This window comes from Pezoporus occidentalis, unplaced genomic scaffold (genome assembly GCF_034315485.1).
Source record: "Pezoporus occidentalis ecotype Australia unplaced genomic scaffold, CSIRO_AGI_Poc_V1 ctg40, whole genome shotgun sequence".
NCBI lineage: Eukaryota > Metazoa > Chordata > Aves > Psittaciformes > Psittacidae > Pezoporus > Pezoporus occidentalis.
In genome coordinates this window covers 1,717,782-1,733,823 of record NW_026915725.1, presented here as the reverse complement: position 1 = coordinate 1,733,823, position 16,042 = coordinate 1,717,782, and the positions used below count along the sequence as shown (strand labels likewise).

Genomic DNA, 16,042 nt, shown 5'->3' with positions numbered 1-16,042 from the left:
GTTACCAGGTAGGGCTATTGCATGTCCCCATACAACAGAGAGTAAATCCAGAGAGCACCAGGAGGCATCTCCTTCACAGTGCGCAGCCAAATGCACAATTCAACCTGCATCTTGTATCTTGTACCTTGTATCTTAAACTGTCAGTCTGAGATCGCCCAGGGATCCAACACTTAATGAAAACCAGGAACTTGCTAATACCTGATCTCTGCAGCTCTGCAAAAGCTGCTCCCCCAGCAGCCATTGTGCACTTGGGCAGGGTCCCTGACAGCAGCCCTTGGCCATGGCCTTGCTCTGCCCTGCAGCACACACCTATGGGAGCTGCTCTGGCACTGCTTCCTGCTGCTGCTTCTCTCGGCCTCCACAGCACATCCTCATTATCTGCTGGAACTCGGAGGCAGACAGGAGTTGTATAAATAACCTGCCCAGTCACTGGGCGTGCAGCAGGCAGCAAGGCAGCACTGTGCCCAACAGGTAATTGCTGCTTGTGGTGGTGATGATCTGCATCAGGGAGTGAGCATAAAAACACCCACTCCTGGCCTCAGCTACACTGCATCCTGCACGTCTTACAGCAGCCACCCTGTGTTGTGACGTCCGTCCGTGTCTCACCAGCCAGGAAATCAACCACAGCTCAGACAGCGCTTAACCCATTGCGGAGGCACCGCTGCAGGGACTGCTGGCACTCAGGCCGTATCCATTCCCTCCCCATCCCGCTTGTACGGCAATGAAATGAGGGGCTTTCCCTTCCACGGGCAGTGGAGGGCTGTGCACAGGCTGTAGCTCAGCACCAGGATGCTTCTGAACACTGGGCAGAGTATTTAGGAAAATCATCAAGTCTAAGTAAATCCCTTGAATGCAGAAGGGAACAGTTCAGGCCACTGATTAGAGACAAGTTCTCACTGTAAGCCAGTTAATGCAGAGGCAGCTTTGGTGGAGGGTACTGCAACCCAAGTTAGGGACAAAGCTACTGGGCAATTGCAGCTACCGCATAGCGGGCAAGAGGCCAACTGTGTCCCCCACAGCCAGCTGTCTTCAAAAAGGAGCCATGCTTCAAACCATCTTTGCTGTCACCAGGGCACTCCAGCACAGGCAACTTAAGATCAAGCTTTACCAGCTCTTGGGCAACTTAAAGAAGATTCACTTAGGGTGGGACTTCACTGCTCTGAAGAATCAGTAGCGAAGCAGCTCACTGCTCCCTTTCAAGGTGGGAGAGTTGGAAGTGAGTGGGACCATCCTGCTGCCTGTTGTAGTCCAAACCAGCCCACGACTTTACAGCAGAGTAAGTGCCATCACTGGGTGCGAGCTGGCTGGGATGGCAAGGACTGACTGGGACTGCAGCAAAACACAGCCCCAAGCCCCTGTGTTGGGCAGGCTACAGAGATGGGAAGGCAGAGCAGAAGAGGATACATAGAGCAGGGAAGAGGAAGGATGTGCAAGACATTTCTGCCTATAAATGTACAGGGCCAAAATCCAACTGATCTGCACTGAGGCGGCTCTTCCTGCATGCTTGAACACTCACAGGCTTGCTAACACATGATGAAGGCAGACTCATGGTCTCATGACTGTGAGGTGCAGGTACACACACCGCTTTAGTGGTGGCAGGTCTGTTCCAAGTCATTCCCCCTCCCAGACACACAACAGCCTACACCCTTCTTTGCTCAGGCTGGCACGATCAATTGCTCGATTACCATCTACATGAGGATGGTGCAATGACCTGGCTTTTTGTAGCAGAGGAAGCCACATTTCAAACTCTTTTTGTCCTGCCTGGACAAAGTGGAGAGAGGCTTTCCCAGATGCTGTGGACAGGATGAAACACTTAGGTGAACTTCAGAAAAGGATCTTCCTTCGGCTCTGCAGCAGAGCAAAAGAAATTAGGAAGCTGTCTGGACTGTGGCCATGTGTTAATTCCACATTATCAGTGCTCTGAGCCATACTAGCAGGGACCATAACAAGCCCTTTAGAGTCTTAAAAAGCAGTTGTACAGCACATGCCGGCTACCAGATCCCAGAACAGGGATTTCAAATTACCACCACCGATCCCCACAGAAACAGGAATTGCCATTTAGAACCATTTTAAAAATCCAAATACTATCGCTCCCCCCACAGTTCATCCTTTCATTATTCCCCCATCAGCTCTCAGCTTAGACCTGTTTCTACAAACTTGGAGCTACACGGCTCCAAACAGTCCTCCAACCAGAAGTACTTTCCAAACCAATCGGAATCCCGATGACGAGTATAAAACCAAAAACCAACCCATGGCCATAAATGGAAGTTTTAAGACATCCTGTTTAAACATTTAAAAAAAGCTCCTTTTTACTGTGTGATCAGACCAGTGACAGAGGTGGTGGACCCAACACCCTTGGAGACACTCAAAACCCACCAGCCCCAACCATTAGCAACCTCCTTTGGCTGCATCAGCCTGGGCCGGGGCAGGACAAGGAGATCCCAAGGTCGCTGCCCACCTCAACTGCTCTGTGACCCTATGGAGCTGCCCATCCCACTGGATCCAGCTTCCAGAGGAAATCCTGGTACTGACAGTATTCATGTCAGGGCAGGCTATTGTGCACACACATTTCCTTTCCCGTGTCTATCAGACTATCCCCCTTCTCTTCCAGAGGAGGGGAAGAACAAACAAAAACCAAGCCCACACTCCCCCATGCCGTCACCTCCAGCAAAAAAATCCCAACCCCCCCCAATACACAGAGTAAAAAGCCCCATAGGTAAGGGTCTGAAATAGCTTCTAAGATCAGAGCATAGCAACAGCTCCTAAAAATGTCTGTCACCTCAACTGCCAGACTTCAATGTGGCTCCAAATCTTGGCAGCCTCCAAAGAGCAGAACGTGCATCAGTTTTCCCAGCCTCAGATGCATTGCCACATGCCACTTTCTTCAGGTGGAGCCTGGTCATCTCCTCTCTCATGCTCCTGACACAGATTGCTCTGTGCATCTCCCCTTCAAGTCAAGCGCTTCCTCAGAGCTTCTTTCCCTCCCACTCTGTCTGCCCCGTTATCTCCCCCATGACCTGATGTACATAGCAAAGGCAAGGCAGCGATGGTTCCAACTGCCACGATCCCTTTTCTTACACCCCCTCGGATGTCCCTGGCATCTCTCACAGTTCCTGCAACTGCTCTGCAGCTTCAATCCCGCCAGTGCAGCAGCAGACAAAACCATGGAGGCTGGCATGGCCTGGAATTTGTCCCTGTAGCACTGTCAGCCAGTACAATTCCTGTCTTGTGGATGTTTCCTACTTTTTCCAAAGATCATGTGCCCTATTCCAGTGAATAGGATAGAAGTTTAAGTTCTCAAGCCTAAGAGTTGGCCACAATGCATCTAGATTCAGGAGTTAAAATAATTTGTTATCTATAGACACAACAGAGTGAAAATTAACAATTTGATTAATCATCAAATTGGCTGCCAGATCAGAATACAGACCCCCAGGACCCTGTACATACCTCTGTTCAGTGTACTGCTTCACTGAGAAAACCCCAGCGACTTGCTGTAGATGCTCAGCACACACAGACAAGCTTTTAAGACTACTGATGGCAAAAAATAATGCCTCTAGTAAATACGATGTGCTGATGAATAGCAGTACTGAGGCACTGCAACGCCACAGTTTGAAATCCCTTGTTCAAATACACTTTACTATCAGGACTGCAGCAAAAATCATCATCAATTAGTCTGTGTTTCATGAATCATACCCATCCTTCCTCGCACTGCATACAGAAATATTGCTAATGCACCAGCTTCCTGTTCACCTGGGGAGGGGAGGAGGTGGGGAAGAAGACATTTAGTTTGCAAAAAGACCACAACAACATAACCCATTTTTATGGTAAGAACTTCCACAGATCTCAGTTGTTGTATCTGACGCTTTTCTTCACAGCCCATTTTTATAATGGTTTCCCACAAGGATCAAAGCCACAGCAGATGAAAGCATGTGACTGTTACAGTCACTATGGAAAGAAACAAAGTCTGCTTAAAATGGAGTCATCCTACGCATCCTGGTTCCTCTAATTCCTTCTCTTTGCAGTTAACGAACACATGCATGGATTTTTTCTATGCTCAAAATGTTCACTGCTTACGTATTATTGATATGGGTTTAATCCTCTACCAAGTGACAGTGCAAGACATGGGAATACCCAAAGTGATGAACAGCTGCTTTGTTTTCAAATAGGTGTGCCAGAAAATATAAGGAAGACATATAACTGGTAGAGAGTTCACACAGAGAAGGGTTTTAGGCCAGAAACTCACCTTCATAGCTAAAACTATAAAAAGTCCAATACCCATCATACAGTGTTCTTTTGACTGGCAGATACTGGTACCCCCTTGTTATGATCTGGTGACAAACACAGACATGTTTATGGACAAACCCCACATACTAACCATAAACCAATTTGCTACATACCTTAGAATCAGATTATATATCAAGATGAAAATACTTATCCAAATGAGTGTGTCTCCCATGCCAACCTCCACAACGCTGTCCCACAAACAAAAGGCTTTAAAGAGAAGCACCCTTCACCCAGGAGTAACAGCCAGTTTTGTGATCCCAAGAGCAGCTGCCGACTACAACTTGTAAGCATTTGTTAGAATGAATTCACATCATGCAAAGAGTCACCAAAACAATTTTATTTCCAGTGTTTAAGTGGGTATGCACACAGGCATGATACAGGTTTGGATTCATTAGGTCTTCATGCAGAATTATATTCTCAATAAAAGAAACCAGTTCCATCCAGTATCCACTATCTACACGCCTATGTTACAACATTTATATCAAATCTGGTATCTGAAGAAAAGATACACATGTAATATGTACATTTAAGTTACTTATTTTACAGAAAGATTAAAAATTCAAGTCACATAAAACTCAAAATCTGTATTAAAATTGGAAATATAAAACTCCAATATTTACTGGAATGCCTAAGGAATGGAAGCTCTGTAGCCACCTGTGTTAACATTTGTAAAATGTCATGAAACTTGTTAACCGTAAAATGCATTCATTTGTTTGTAGTAAGTTTCTCTAATTTAACAATATGGCACCCTAACAAACCAAATGAATTTATGATGAGGCACTTGTTAGTGACTAAACCAAAAGAACGATTTTTCTGCATACTAATGCCAGGCCAACTCTCAGTCAGAAAACCATGTATACACTACACAGCATGTTGCATCAGATGCTTTGTTCAACATTTGTATGCAGCCATCAAATATACTTTTTCTTAAAATATATATATATATATATACTTTAGTGTTCTTCTGGCTGTGGTAATGCACTGTGAAGACGTTCCACAGAGCATATTGATGAAACCAGCCCAAATGAAGGCTGCATAACAACAACAGTACAGGAAAATATATATATATATGTACACACACACACACACACACACACACACACAGAGAGTTACTGGGAAGTGTAACAGTAAGTTAATGAATTGCTGTAGTGGACATATCTCCCCATTTCAAAGATACTGGTAGAATCGAGATCTTACCACTTGGGCCCCAGACAGTTTATGAGGATGGGCATCAACTGCTGGGCTAAAGTTGTTTTTGTTCACGTTCTGGTAATTTTCACCATTTACCTGGTCTGGTGGTGGAAATGGTCCCGAAGGTGGTGTTCTGTTAATTAAAGTCAAGCTGCTGGAAGAACTGCCTTCATCTGCCTGCATCTCTGCAGATAAAGGCAGATCTACATTTGATGCATCTGCTAAGCTAGTGTTCTCAAGTCTGGGCTTTCCAGTTTCACCCGTATTAAGGTCAGTTGTGCTAGTGCGTAAACGTTCTCGTGCAAGCCAGTCTGAGATCGAGAGGTCCTGCGCTGGACATTTGGGCTTCAACCGATTCACAGCTGAAAGCTCAGATTCTCTCTCTCTACTCTGACTTGGCTCTTGAGCTTTCCAAACATTCAGGACACTTATTTCAGCGAAATCCCTCTGTCCTCCAAGCGTATGCCTTCGCCTGATGTTTTTTCTCTTTGCGGTCTCTGCAGAGTTAGCTTTTTGATTCCCAACTCCAAACATGTCATCTGCAGATGACTTGAGTCGCAGCTTTAACCTATCTGTAATTTTAAGTCTCCAGGTAGGTTCTTGTTTGTCAGCTTCACTTCTGGCTGATGTAGCTAAACTGCTTGTTGACCTTCCTTTTTTCATTATGTCAAACATTTTGGTCACAGTAGGCAAGTCCTTCTCACTCTTCGCATCTCCTGAACACTCGCTGTCCGTTTTGTGCCGTGCAGACTTTCTCCTAGACAGTGTATCACATTCAATAAGTTTGTGTGAGCTAAAAAGTCTGCGACTCTCTAACTTTGGTGTTGAACTTCCCTCAGTACAACTTACTTCGCTTTCTTCAGAGTTCCTCCGACTGGTCTTTACCACTTCTGCAACTTTCCCCTTGGACAGCCTTTCAGCAGCAGCACTGGTGGCGAAGACAGGGAAGTCACTTTCACTGTCCGTCTCCATAGGGCGCCCTTCGCTGATCAATTCACTTCTTTCATCATCAGCATCTTCTCCCTTGCTTTCTGTCACTGACTGTACCTCAGGGCTCAGCATACTGGCATCCAAACCAGTCAGACACATAGTAGATGAAGTAGTTGAATAATCTGAGGTGATGGAACTGACATCAGCTGCTAAAAACTCTTTGTGTTTAACTTCAGGGCTGGCTACTTTTTTGCATGAGTATTTGTGCTGGGAAGCCTGGGAGGAAGTGCTTAGCATAGTGCCAGAGTCAGACACTGTCTCCTCAACCTGGGAAGAAGATTGCGAAATAGGCATTTTTAGGTTATTCTTCTGCGTGGTTTGCAGACAGCTGAGATTCGGTGATTTTGTACATTTTTCATGGTAAGGCAGTGAAGGTTCCTCCGACAGGATACTTTCTTTTTTTAATGACTTCTTTTCATCCTTTACAACATTCACATCTTTTTTACTGCTGTTCTCTTTTTCCTTCAGGACAAACATCCTCTGTTTTCTCCCTGTGTCTCGCTCTCTTTCATATTCCCCTTTAGCTAAGTCCTCTTTTGTCATCTCACCACGAGATTGTTCTGCAAGTTCCTTCTTGAAAAACACATTATCCAACTCATCCTCCGAACTGCTTGGTTGCGGTTTCTCTTTTGTTTTTTTCCGCTTGCGACTAGCTGCTGCAAATATGGAGGACACAAGCAGTTCCTTGCTATACTGATCCTTTCCAGAACCCCAAGAACCCTGTTAAAGGAAAGTGAGAGAGCATGATCAGAAATCACAAAGAAACATTTGTTAGCCTGAGCTTAGTAAAAACACATCCTGAGTTTCACAGCGGATAGTCTTGTTCAGGAAATATTCAGGAAATATTTCCATGCTCTTTCAATAGTCTACATGACATTGCCCAAGAAGTAAATTTGCTTCCTGAGAATTCCACTTTTTACCTGAATCTCTTCAACTTAATGAAGTCTGGTTTGTGTATACAGAGCTATGCAGTTTCTGACAGACTAATGGAGCAGGCTCCATTACAGGAAGACAACCTTTGCATGACTTGTTTGCAACAAAAACTGCTTCTTATAAGAGGAGGAGCTACTACTTTCTGACGCAGGAAAGGCTAAATTCTACATATACTTTTCTCAGTGAACTAGTGAAAACCAAATACTGTCTGGGAGTAAACAGTATGCCAACAATGACAGGGAACATACTATACACATTTATCTCTACTGAATGAGGTGCAGAAAGGAGGTAAGAGCTCCCAGTTGCAACAGTATGGAACAAAGCTGTTTATGTGTGCAGCTGACTGCTCTGGCAGATGCAGCTAACTGCAAACAAGTGATACTTTTCCAATGTAACACTCAAAATTTGACGAGAAAAAGTATTACCACTTATAAAAAAAAAACAACAAACCCACGTAAGCTCTGTACTGCATACCTAAGTGATACAGTAAAGGAAGCAAATATCTAACAGATTTCAGAAGCTTGTAACTACATCATTTCACAAAATTACTTACCTTAGATTTTGCTGAGTCACTAGTAGCTGAATCTGTGGAAAAATTGAAAAAGACAATTCTGCTCAGTTCTGTGCAAATTTTTTTGCTGTTGCTACAGACAATGCTGGACTTATGGAAAAAGACAAGCACAGAACAAAATGTGAAGCAAATAAAACCAGAACAGAGTGAATAGTCAGAGCTCACAAAGATGCAAGCTGCACCACAGAAAGCCACCGCCATGAAAGGATGCTGTGAATTGTAGGCAGAACCAGCTCAATGATAGGAATGGCAAAGGAGCCCTGTTCTTCTAAATAAAAAACCAGAAATACTAATGTTTATTCAATATTTTAAGTGTATAGCCTCTGCAAAACCGCAGCTGAGAGACCTTTTCAAGATCATACTGTGTACCCTCCTGAGATTCAGGATACACAAAGCAAAATTGAACGCACTGTTGGCTGCCCTAGGTACAAATCATGATTCATGTAGTCATATTCTTTTTGTGAGTTTTTAAGGGAATTAGGTCATATTTTGTGTGTAAGACCCAAATCACACATCTCTCTCCACCTCTGACTATGAATGGGCAAAATTGCATTTTTAAGTTGGCTAGATTTCAGCAGCTACCAGTTTTGTACTTTTCTGTAACAAGCGCTAATATGAAATGAAAAATGGACACCATAGTTTCACTGTCTCGCAAAACCCAAGATTATACAATTACAAAGGGGGTAGGAAGGGGCTAGCGCAATGACTAAAAAGTATAAACTTGGATGTGTTCCACCTTTAGGAACTTTTTCCCTAGGAAGAAAGAGCTGAGCCCCCTGCCACACCCCTTTTTGACACATGGCTAATGCTTTATGACTAGAAAGACTGGTAGACCATACCATGCTATTTCTCCTCAGGGTCTGCTTCAGAGATAACAAGAACAGCAGAAAAACTTTTAAAAAGTAGCATTGATCTGTTTAAAATACTCTTGAAAGAAAATTTACAGCACAGATCAACCTTTTTTTTTTTTTAAATTTCCATTTACAAGAAACGGGGGTTTCTGCAGACAAGGCAGCTACAGTGTGGGCAACAGTCCTCCTTCTTCCTACAGTTCCAGCTGTCCATCAGTGACATCACAGAGTCCACTAATGACATCACCGTGTGATAGACTCCTCCCACTTCGCCTGTTACAACATCAGTATAAAGTGACTGTTTCAGTAAGTGCTGGACAACCCTTTGAAAACTGAAACAAAAGCTAGAGACGAAGGGGTAACATTTGTGGGATTCAACATGCTGGGTTAGTGCAACAGTATAGTGAAGGGAAGAAGGGAAAAAGTCACCAAAAAAGAGCCTGCAATGCTTGTCCTTAGCCACAAAAGAGGTTGGCATTTATAAACAGAAGGAAATCAGCTTTAGTATAGAGACATACTTTAACATACTTATTAAAGTGTCCATCACTTGACAAGAAAACATAACTCAATTTTTTTGCATTCCTAACGTTGGGAAGGAGCAATATTAGAATACCACTGAAGATCAGTCTTTCTGCCATCACAACAAACCACTTTACAGCAGCATATCTGCTTCACCTCACGATGATGACTGCATGGGTTACTGTGAATAAATAAAACAGTATGTGCAAGCCTCATCTTTTAATGATTATATTCCTGTTAGACAAAGTTTTCCAAATTATTTCATGCATGATAAATCATCAATTCAAGTCTTTAAGAAGTGTTAATGATCTTTTGAAAAAAAAAAGAGAAAAACAGTTTATTAGTGAAAGAAAATAGGAAGAGAGAGTTACAGTGAGGTAACAGGGTAAGTTATTCTAGCCTATGGACTAACACTGTCCAGGCAGAGTTACCTGATACGTCTCCAGGAGATACTCCCGTTCTTCCAATGTTGGTGAGTAAATGATCTATGTTTGGCACTGGCTGAGATTCTACAGTGTTTTCCTCATGAACTGCTGTCTATAGTTAATAAACAAAGATCTCTTCATCATCGTTTCACAAATAGTTCATTACCATTCAATAGCATTTAGAAAACTGCATTATTCACCTAAGGACACGCTTTCCTCATGTGTTCTTATTTTCCCATTTTGCTTTATGTTTTTAAAACAAATGAATGATTGCATTTAAAAAAAAAAGTCATCACTGCAAGGACTGCTTCTGAAGAGAAAACCATACAGTGATGTAGTAAGAAATATAAAAACATTCTAGAAGCAGCAGAAGCAGATTCTAAACTAAGATCATTAGAGCACAAGTATTTATGAGACAATACTTACAAGAGGTTCTTCAGCATCATCTTCTGTGAAAAACCAGTCATGCTACGATTTAAAATAAAAAAGGTGAAAACCCCACAAGAAACACAAAACCCAAATGTGGAACAATCAGACATGGACATTACTAAAAATGATAATCCTGGAGTTGGGCGGATAACTACCAGATCCAAACTGGCCCAATGAGAGAAAAGCCGGTCGATCTGTGTACGAACTTATTTTGTAAATAATGAAATGCATCCACTTACTTTTTGAATGAGTGTTTCTACAATTTTATATTGGTCTGGCATGTGCGTAACCATGTGTGTCATGTTATCATCAGATGTCCTCACAAGTGTTGGACCAAACACTATTGCCAGGTTTCTTGGCTCCATCTAAGAAATGAAATATTTCCACATCATACATTTATAATGAGAAAATACAATAATATGGCCAAAGTATAGTAATATAACACTATTAACATATCTGAATGGTATTTTAAGTAAGGATAAAGAAAAGGTTTTTAAAAACACATTACTGACTCAGGTATCATGTTACATTACACTAAATCTCTTCACACAGCTGCAATCCATGCTTCCAACATTTCTGCAATTCAGAATTCAACCTTAACTCACTGCAAGTAAACAGGTCCAACAAGCACAGAAAAATCAAGAACTCTGAAATATTCTTCACACTTGCAGCAGGTCTTTGTTTTTTTTCCCCATAAAGACTATTTGTTTTGCTTAGAAACACTGATGTTCTAAAATTATTACCTTTTCATATAAAAAGGCATTGGTACTTCTTTTTTTTTTTCCTCCCCGAAAATGTTTACATGGCACACAAGAAAACTGACCTGGTAATCAAATGCTGCGTTGTGTTTACTGACAAAGAGCTCATTCAATTCTCATCCAGTCTGGAAGAGGTGGCAGCAACCAACATCATACACCCAACTCACCCATTCATGATACAGACTCAAGAGCTATGCGATCGTGTCACAACGTTAATCATCCACTTAGTTCACTTTTAATGTTACATCTCTGACAAATAATTCCAAGAAAGCATCAAAGGAATACTTACCTTCTGTTTTTGCTTACTCCGACATAGTTTATTGTTGTGACATAGGACAGACCAATGATATACAGGAGGCAAGGTCCTTGTGCTTACCAGAAGGAAGCCACAAACATGACACAAGCCTCTAATGCTCACTTTGACTTGAATTATGGCCTTTGACAATTCATACAATTATAGTATCACCTCACCTATCTAGCCTTATATACTCCGCAATCTTAACATTATTTAAACATTAATACAGCCCACCAAAACCATTAAAATGATAAATAAAATGTCTGCTTTAGGCATTACACTTAAAAATGACATTTACCAACATTTCCTTACAATGGCAGCTATAATTCCACTACAGGTTATAATTTATTAAATATTTTTTTATATACACACAAATAATTTTTTATTTCGTATTTAGCCAGAAGGTATTATTTGCAGAACTAATGTTGGAACCTACCATATTCATCTGAACTGAGGCATTTTCTGATCTTTTGATGATTTAAGACTGAACATAGGTTCCTCTATATTGTATCAATCACATCAAATTTTTTTCTGTATCTTGCACACTGGTAGCCAAGTAACAAGACACCATGTTACCTGCCCTTAGGTAAGCATCCATAAGCACATTCATATTGTGCACAGCTTTGCACTAAGCTACTCCTCCCTAAGAGCTAAAAAAAGGGGATACTATTATTTGCATTTACTGCAGGGTTATAGCATGCACAGAAGCACTTAACGTAAACTCTTCCCCACCCCACACAAATGACAAAAAGCTATTCTTAGTAGTTGACTAAGACCCTATAGGGGTGAACTACCACCTTTTATATAGTGAATTTTCTTTCATAAAACCAGCCAAACCACAATCTACAGCATTATCAAATATTTGAGTAATTACAGCAAGTCCTAGTCTCAAAAATTACTCAAGTGTCCCAGAACCCAGACTTCACACAAAGCTGGTGTGACAGCCTCATTCATGGCAGGTTCATTCATGTCACAGACATTCACATGTGTCCTGCCCAAGCACACTCTTACTGATGTCTAGATGGGATTATATGAAATTTACAGATTTGGGGATAAATTTAGGATATAGGCAGTTATTCACACAAGAATTAATACCAGCCTGAATAAACTTAATTCACACTGAACAGGTGCATATTTTTCAGGAGTCCTTAGTCTAACCCAAAAATCTCCTCAACATAGCAAAGATCTTAATCTTGCCTACAGTAATACATTACCACTTAATAGTGGTAATTCTGCATAATTCTCATGCTTAATAAATGAAATAAACACTATACTGCTTCTGGATACCTTGTTCTTTTCTGAGTTCTCTGCTACTGTCTTCAGGTGTGCAGAAAGGAACTTGAGAGTCTCATAATGATGTTCAGGTAAATCATGAATCTGAAACAAACAATTGCTATTCAGAACATTAAACATTTAGTGCTAATTTTGTAGTGCACCTACAACACACAACTTCAGCTTACCAGTCTCTTTAGTGTTTTCAGACGCTCAACAGGATCTTCTTTCCTATTGGCATCTATAAAATCTGCGTATTTGTCTGTTAATTAAAGCAGAAATTAACCATATGTGAGCTTAGATATATATATGTGTGTATATATATGTATATATATGCATGCATATATATATATGCATATATATATGCATATATATCACCACCACCACCCAGCCCCGTTTCCCAAAATACAGGTAATGCACAGAGACATATTTGTGAATGGCCTTTGTGAGTCATGAATTGGCCTATTAGACTGTATAAAATATATGATGACAATGGTAAAAAAAACCAGCTTTCATAGAATATTGCAACAATAAAATTGCAAATTTTACTCAGGCTTTTTTTTCCAAATTCATAATTCTTTCACCATCAGAGAAATAATATCTACAGCTCTCATTTTTAAGCTCTATAATCACCATGACTCCCTGCTCTTTAAGGAGGAAAGGGGCCTTTACTGGAGGATTTCACTGGATATTCCCTCAAACCATCTGGAAGTTGTAAGACACCCTGATCAATGATAACACCTAAACACAATCACCAATGTAAACAACATAACGTAAATAACTTACCATTGGTAAAAAGGGGTTCTGGGAGCTTTCTGAAGAACGACTTCAGCAAACTGCTTATCACATTCAAGTCTCGCCATTTCTACACATTTAGAAGGACAGACATGCTTTATATTTGTATAATCACAACAGAATCAGAAGTTTTTGGCAGTTCAACCTGGAAATAGTGTGATCTAAGACTTACATCATCATGAACATCAATGTCAGTCATTCCTTTGTTGAGCTCTTCTTGCATACTTGAGATGGCAGCATTATTTCCAGGAACTCTGTAAATACCTGTGTATTCAAGACCTCTTTCTTCAACCAGTTTGCAGCATATATCAACAATCAGTGGAATATACTGAAGAAAAAGCAAAGTTATATATACATTTTAAAATAATTCATACAAAAAGTATTTTTAAATCACAATGGAAAGCAAAATTATCCTTCCATACTTTGTTGGTATGAGCTGGGGGGCAGTCATCTAGTCTAACACCAAATGTTCCTACAGCAGATGGCTTCTTTTCAAATGTCTTCCTCATAATGCTTGGAATGCCTTTTCTCCATGTTCCCTTGTCCTTTGGTGGGCTTGTCTCATCTTTTTGTTGTTAGTATAATGCAAACACAGAAATATAAAAAAAGAAAACAAGAACATTAAGTCACAAAACCCACTGTGAATACAGGTTAACAGATTTTCAAAGATCAAGCGACACCTACTGCATTTTGACCTCTTTCCTTGCCTGGCTTCCTGCAACAGATAACTAAACATTCATCTGCCTTAAACACACCTTTTTTACTCTTCTGTGATTCAAGGGATACATTTGAACATACATCCCAGATTTAGAAAACCAAGTAGCCTGACAGAACTGTGGAATTTCATCATTTAAAGACTAAAGGTAAATAAATTCAATTAAAAATATTAAAATCAACATTTAGTAAAGCCAGTCTCTACTAATCACTGCTCCACACAAGATACCTATGACTATACATGCTCATGGCTGTGAGCGTATGCCCATGCAGCCATGTTTATGGTCACAGTGCAGACCACTCTCAAAAATTACCAGACTATAGTCACTCCTAAATCATTCCAAGCAGGACCCAGACACTTAAAAGTACTATGTATCCAAAAGTCAGATAAAAAGTTCAGTCGCTCTGTTTACCTCTCCCATTTATCCCATACTACAAGTCACCTATACAGCAGTACTTCCTCCTTACTATTTCTGGAAATATTCTTTCAGAAGATTTGACTTTTACTTGACATCTGCAATTTAGATACATAATCTGCAGCACTGCAGGAGCAAAGGGACATTTGCTGGTAACATAAACCAGAATTCACTCACAGCTTAAATTCAAGAATGAATTGTTTAAAAGTGCTTCATCAAAAGTGACTGCTCAGCCAGTTGCACGAATTTATACGCATCCTTACAAGAACAGTCTATCAGAAACACAATACATTTATACATTTGGAGAAAGACAAAAAAGGTAGCTTGTGAAATTATTTGATGGAGTTCAGTTACTGATTTAAGTTTGCAGTGCCAGCTTATCAGAACTTAGGTTTTAGAATCTAGCAGGTTATTAATTTTGTTCTGGAAGAAAATAATATAGTTTCAAATCTGTATTTTAAAGACTAGGAGCAAAAAATATGTTCTTCTCTACTCCTGAAAAACTTCAGTAGAAATTGGTTTCTTAACAGCATATCTGAAATATGAATTTACCTTGTCCTCACTTCCAAGTGAGGTGGAGGCAAAAGTATGAATTACACACAAAATTATTTCCAAAGCTTGGTGAAGTTTTGGTCACAAGAAGCATTATGTCTGTAATGTACTGCTAACAGTGCATATAGCTATAGGAAAAAAATCCAGGACCCTCTTGGGAGAGGACTGAAATAGCAAGCTTCAGGGATCTGAGAAGACCTGAAGTATATCTGAGATTATATCGAAATGAAGCAGCTACAAGAAACGAATTGTTATAGCTGCAGCTTAAAAAAAAACCTGGTTAATGACTGGCTTGCATCTGTATATTCATGAGTCTGAAAAACCGAGAAAGACACCTCAGTGACCTTGCACTGGGGCTATAATTAACTAAAGAAATACACAAAAATACAGACCTTTAGTGAGGAGCTTCCTTTCAGACTCATCCTTAGGAGAATGTGGACTCTGGGTCCTCTGTTCTGCTTTAGTTCCAAGCAGAGTCTGTCTGATACTTAGACTCTGGCGAGGTGTTTTGGGAGATGGCTCTGTTTTGCTGCTTGAAGAACTGGAACAAGATATATTACTTCAGCAAAAAAATGCTAGGCAAGAAGCCTACAAAAATTACTAGCGGCATATAATTCACCTACCTCATCATCGTATTGTATTCTTTAATCCTTCGACTAATTAGATCTCTACTAGTGACACCAGTGTCCTATAAAGCAAATTGAGATCTACTTTACAATCTTGTAAAAGGCAACAGATATTTTTTATCTTCAGGATACAATTAACTCTTCTTGTCACCAGACCGCATTAATATCTCAGTACAGTCAAAAAAAAATCTAACAGTTTTGAGAACGTTTAAAAAAAATGAGGAAAACTGAAGTGAGTGATTACAAATTAAATGCTGCTAGAGACTTGTTTCACAGCAATACAACATGATTAAATCCTGATTAAACTGAAAGTCAACACACCCTAATACTCTGAAAAATACAGCTGTATGTGCACACAGTACTTCTATGACCAATTACTGCTACACACAGAGGTGAAATGACCATGGATTAAAATGTGCTT

The 16,042-nt window shown here is 40.5% G+C and overlaps 1 protein-coding gene across 6 annotated transcripts in view; it reads right to left on the bottom strand.

The window, feature by feature from the left end:
* Positions 1–4,606: 4,606 nt before the first annotated feature.
* The window catches only part of ARHGAP21 (Rho GTPase activating protein 21), a 113,130-nt gene continuing 101,694 nt past the window's right edge, over positions 4,607–16,042 (bottom strand). For all 6 annotated transcript variants that reach the window (XM_062633595.1, XM_062633594.1, XM_062633596.1 and 3 more), the window contains 12 exons: positions 15,619–15,683; positions 15,388–15,536; positions 13,736–13,878; positions 13,486–13,641; positions 13,305–13,383; positions 12,707–12,780; positions 12,534–12,623; positions 10,433–10,558; positions 10,191–10,232; positions 9,771–9,876; positions 7,952–7,983; positions 4,607–7,185 (listed from right to left, as the gene is read on the bottom strand). In XM_062633595.1, coding sequence (XP_062489579.1) covers positions 5,452–7,185; positions 7,952–7,983; positions 9,771–9,876; positions 10,191–10,232; positions 10,433–10,558; positions 12,534–12,623; positions 12,707–12,780; positions 13,305–13,383; positions 13,486–13,641; positions 13,736–13,878; positions 15,388–15,536; positions 15,619–15,683 — 2,796 coding nt within the window. In that variant the 3' untranslated portion in view covers positions 4,607–5,451. The remainder of the gene's footprint in view (positions 7,186–7,951; positions 7,984–9,770; positions 9,877–10,190; positions 10,233–10,432; positions 10,559–12,533; positions 12,624–12,706; positions 12,781–13,304; positions 13,384–13,485; positions 13,642–13,735; positions 13,879–15,387; positions 15,537–15,618; positions 15,684–16,042) is intronic.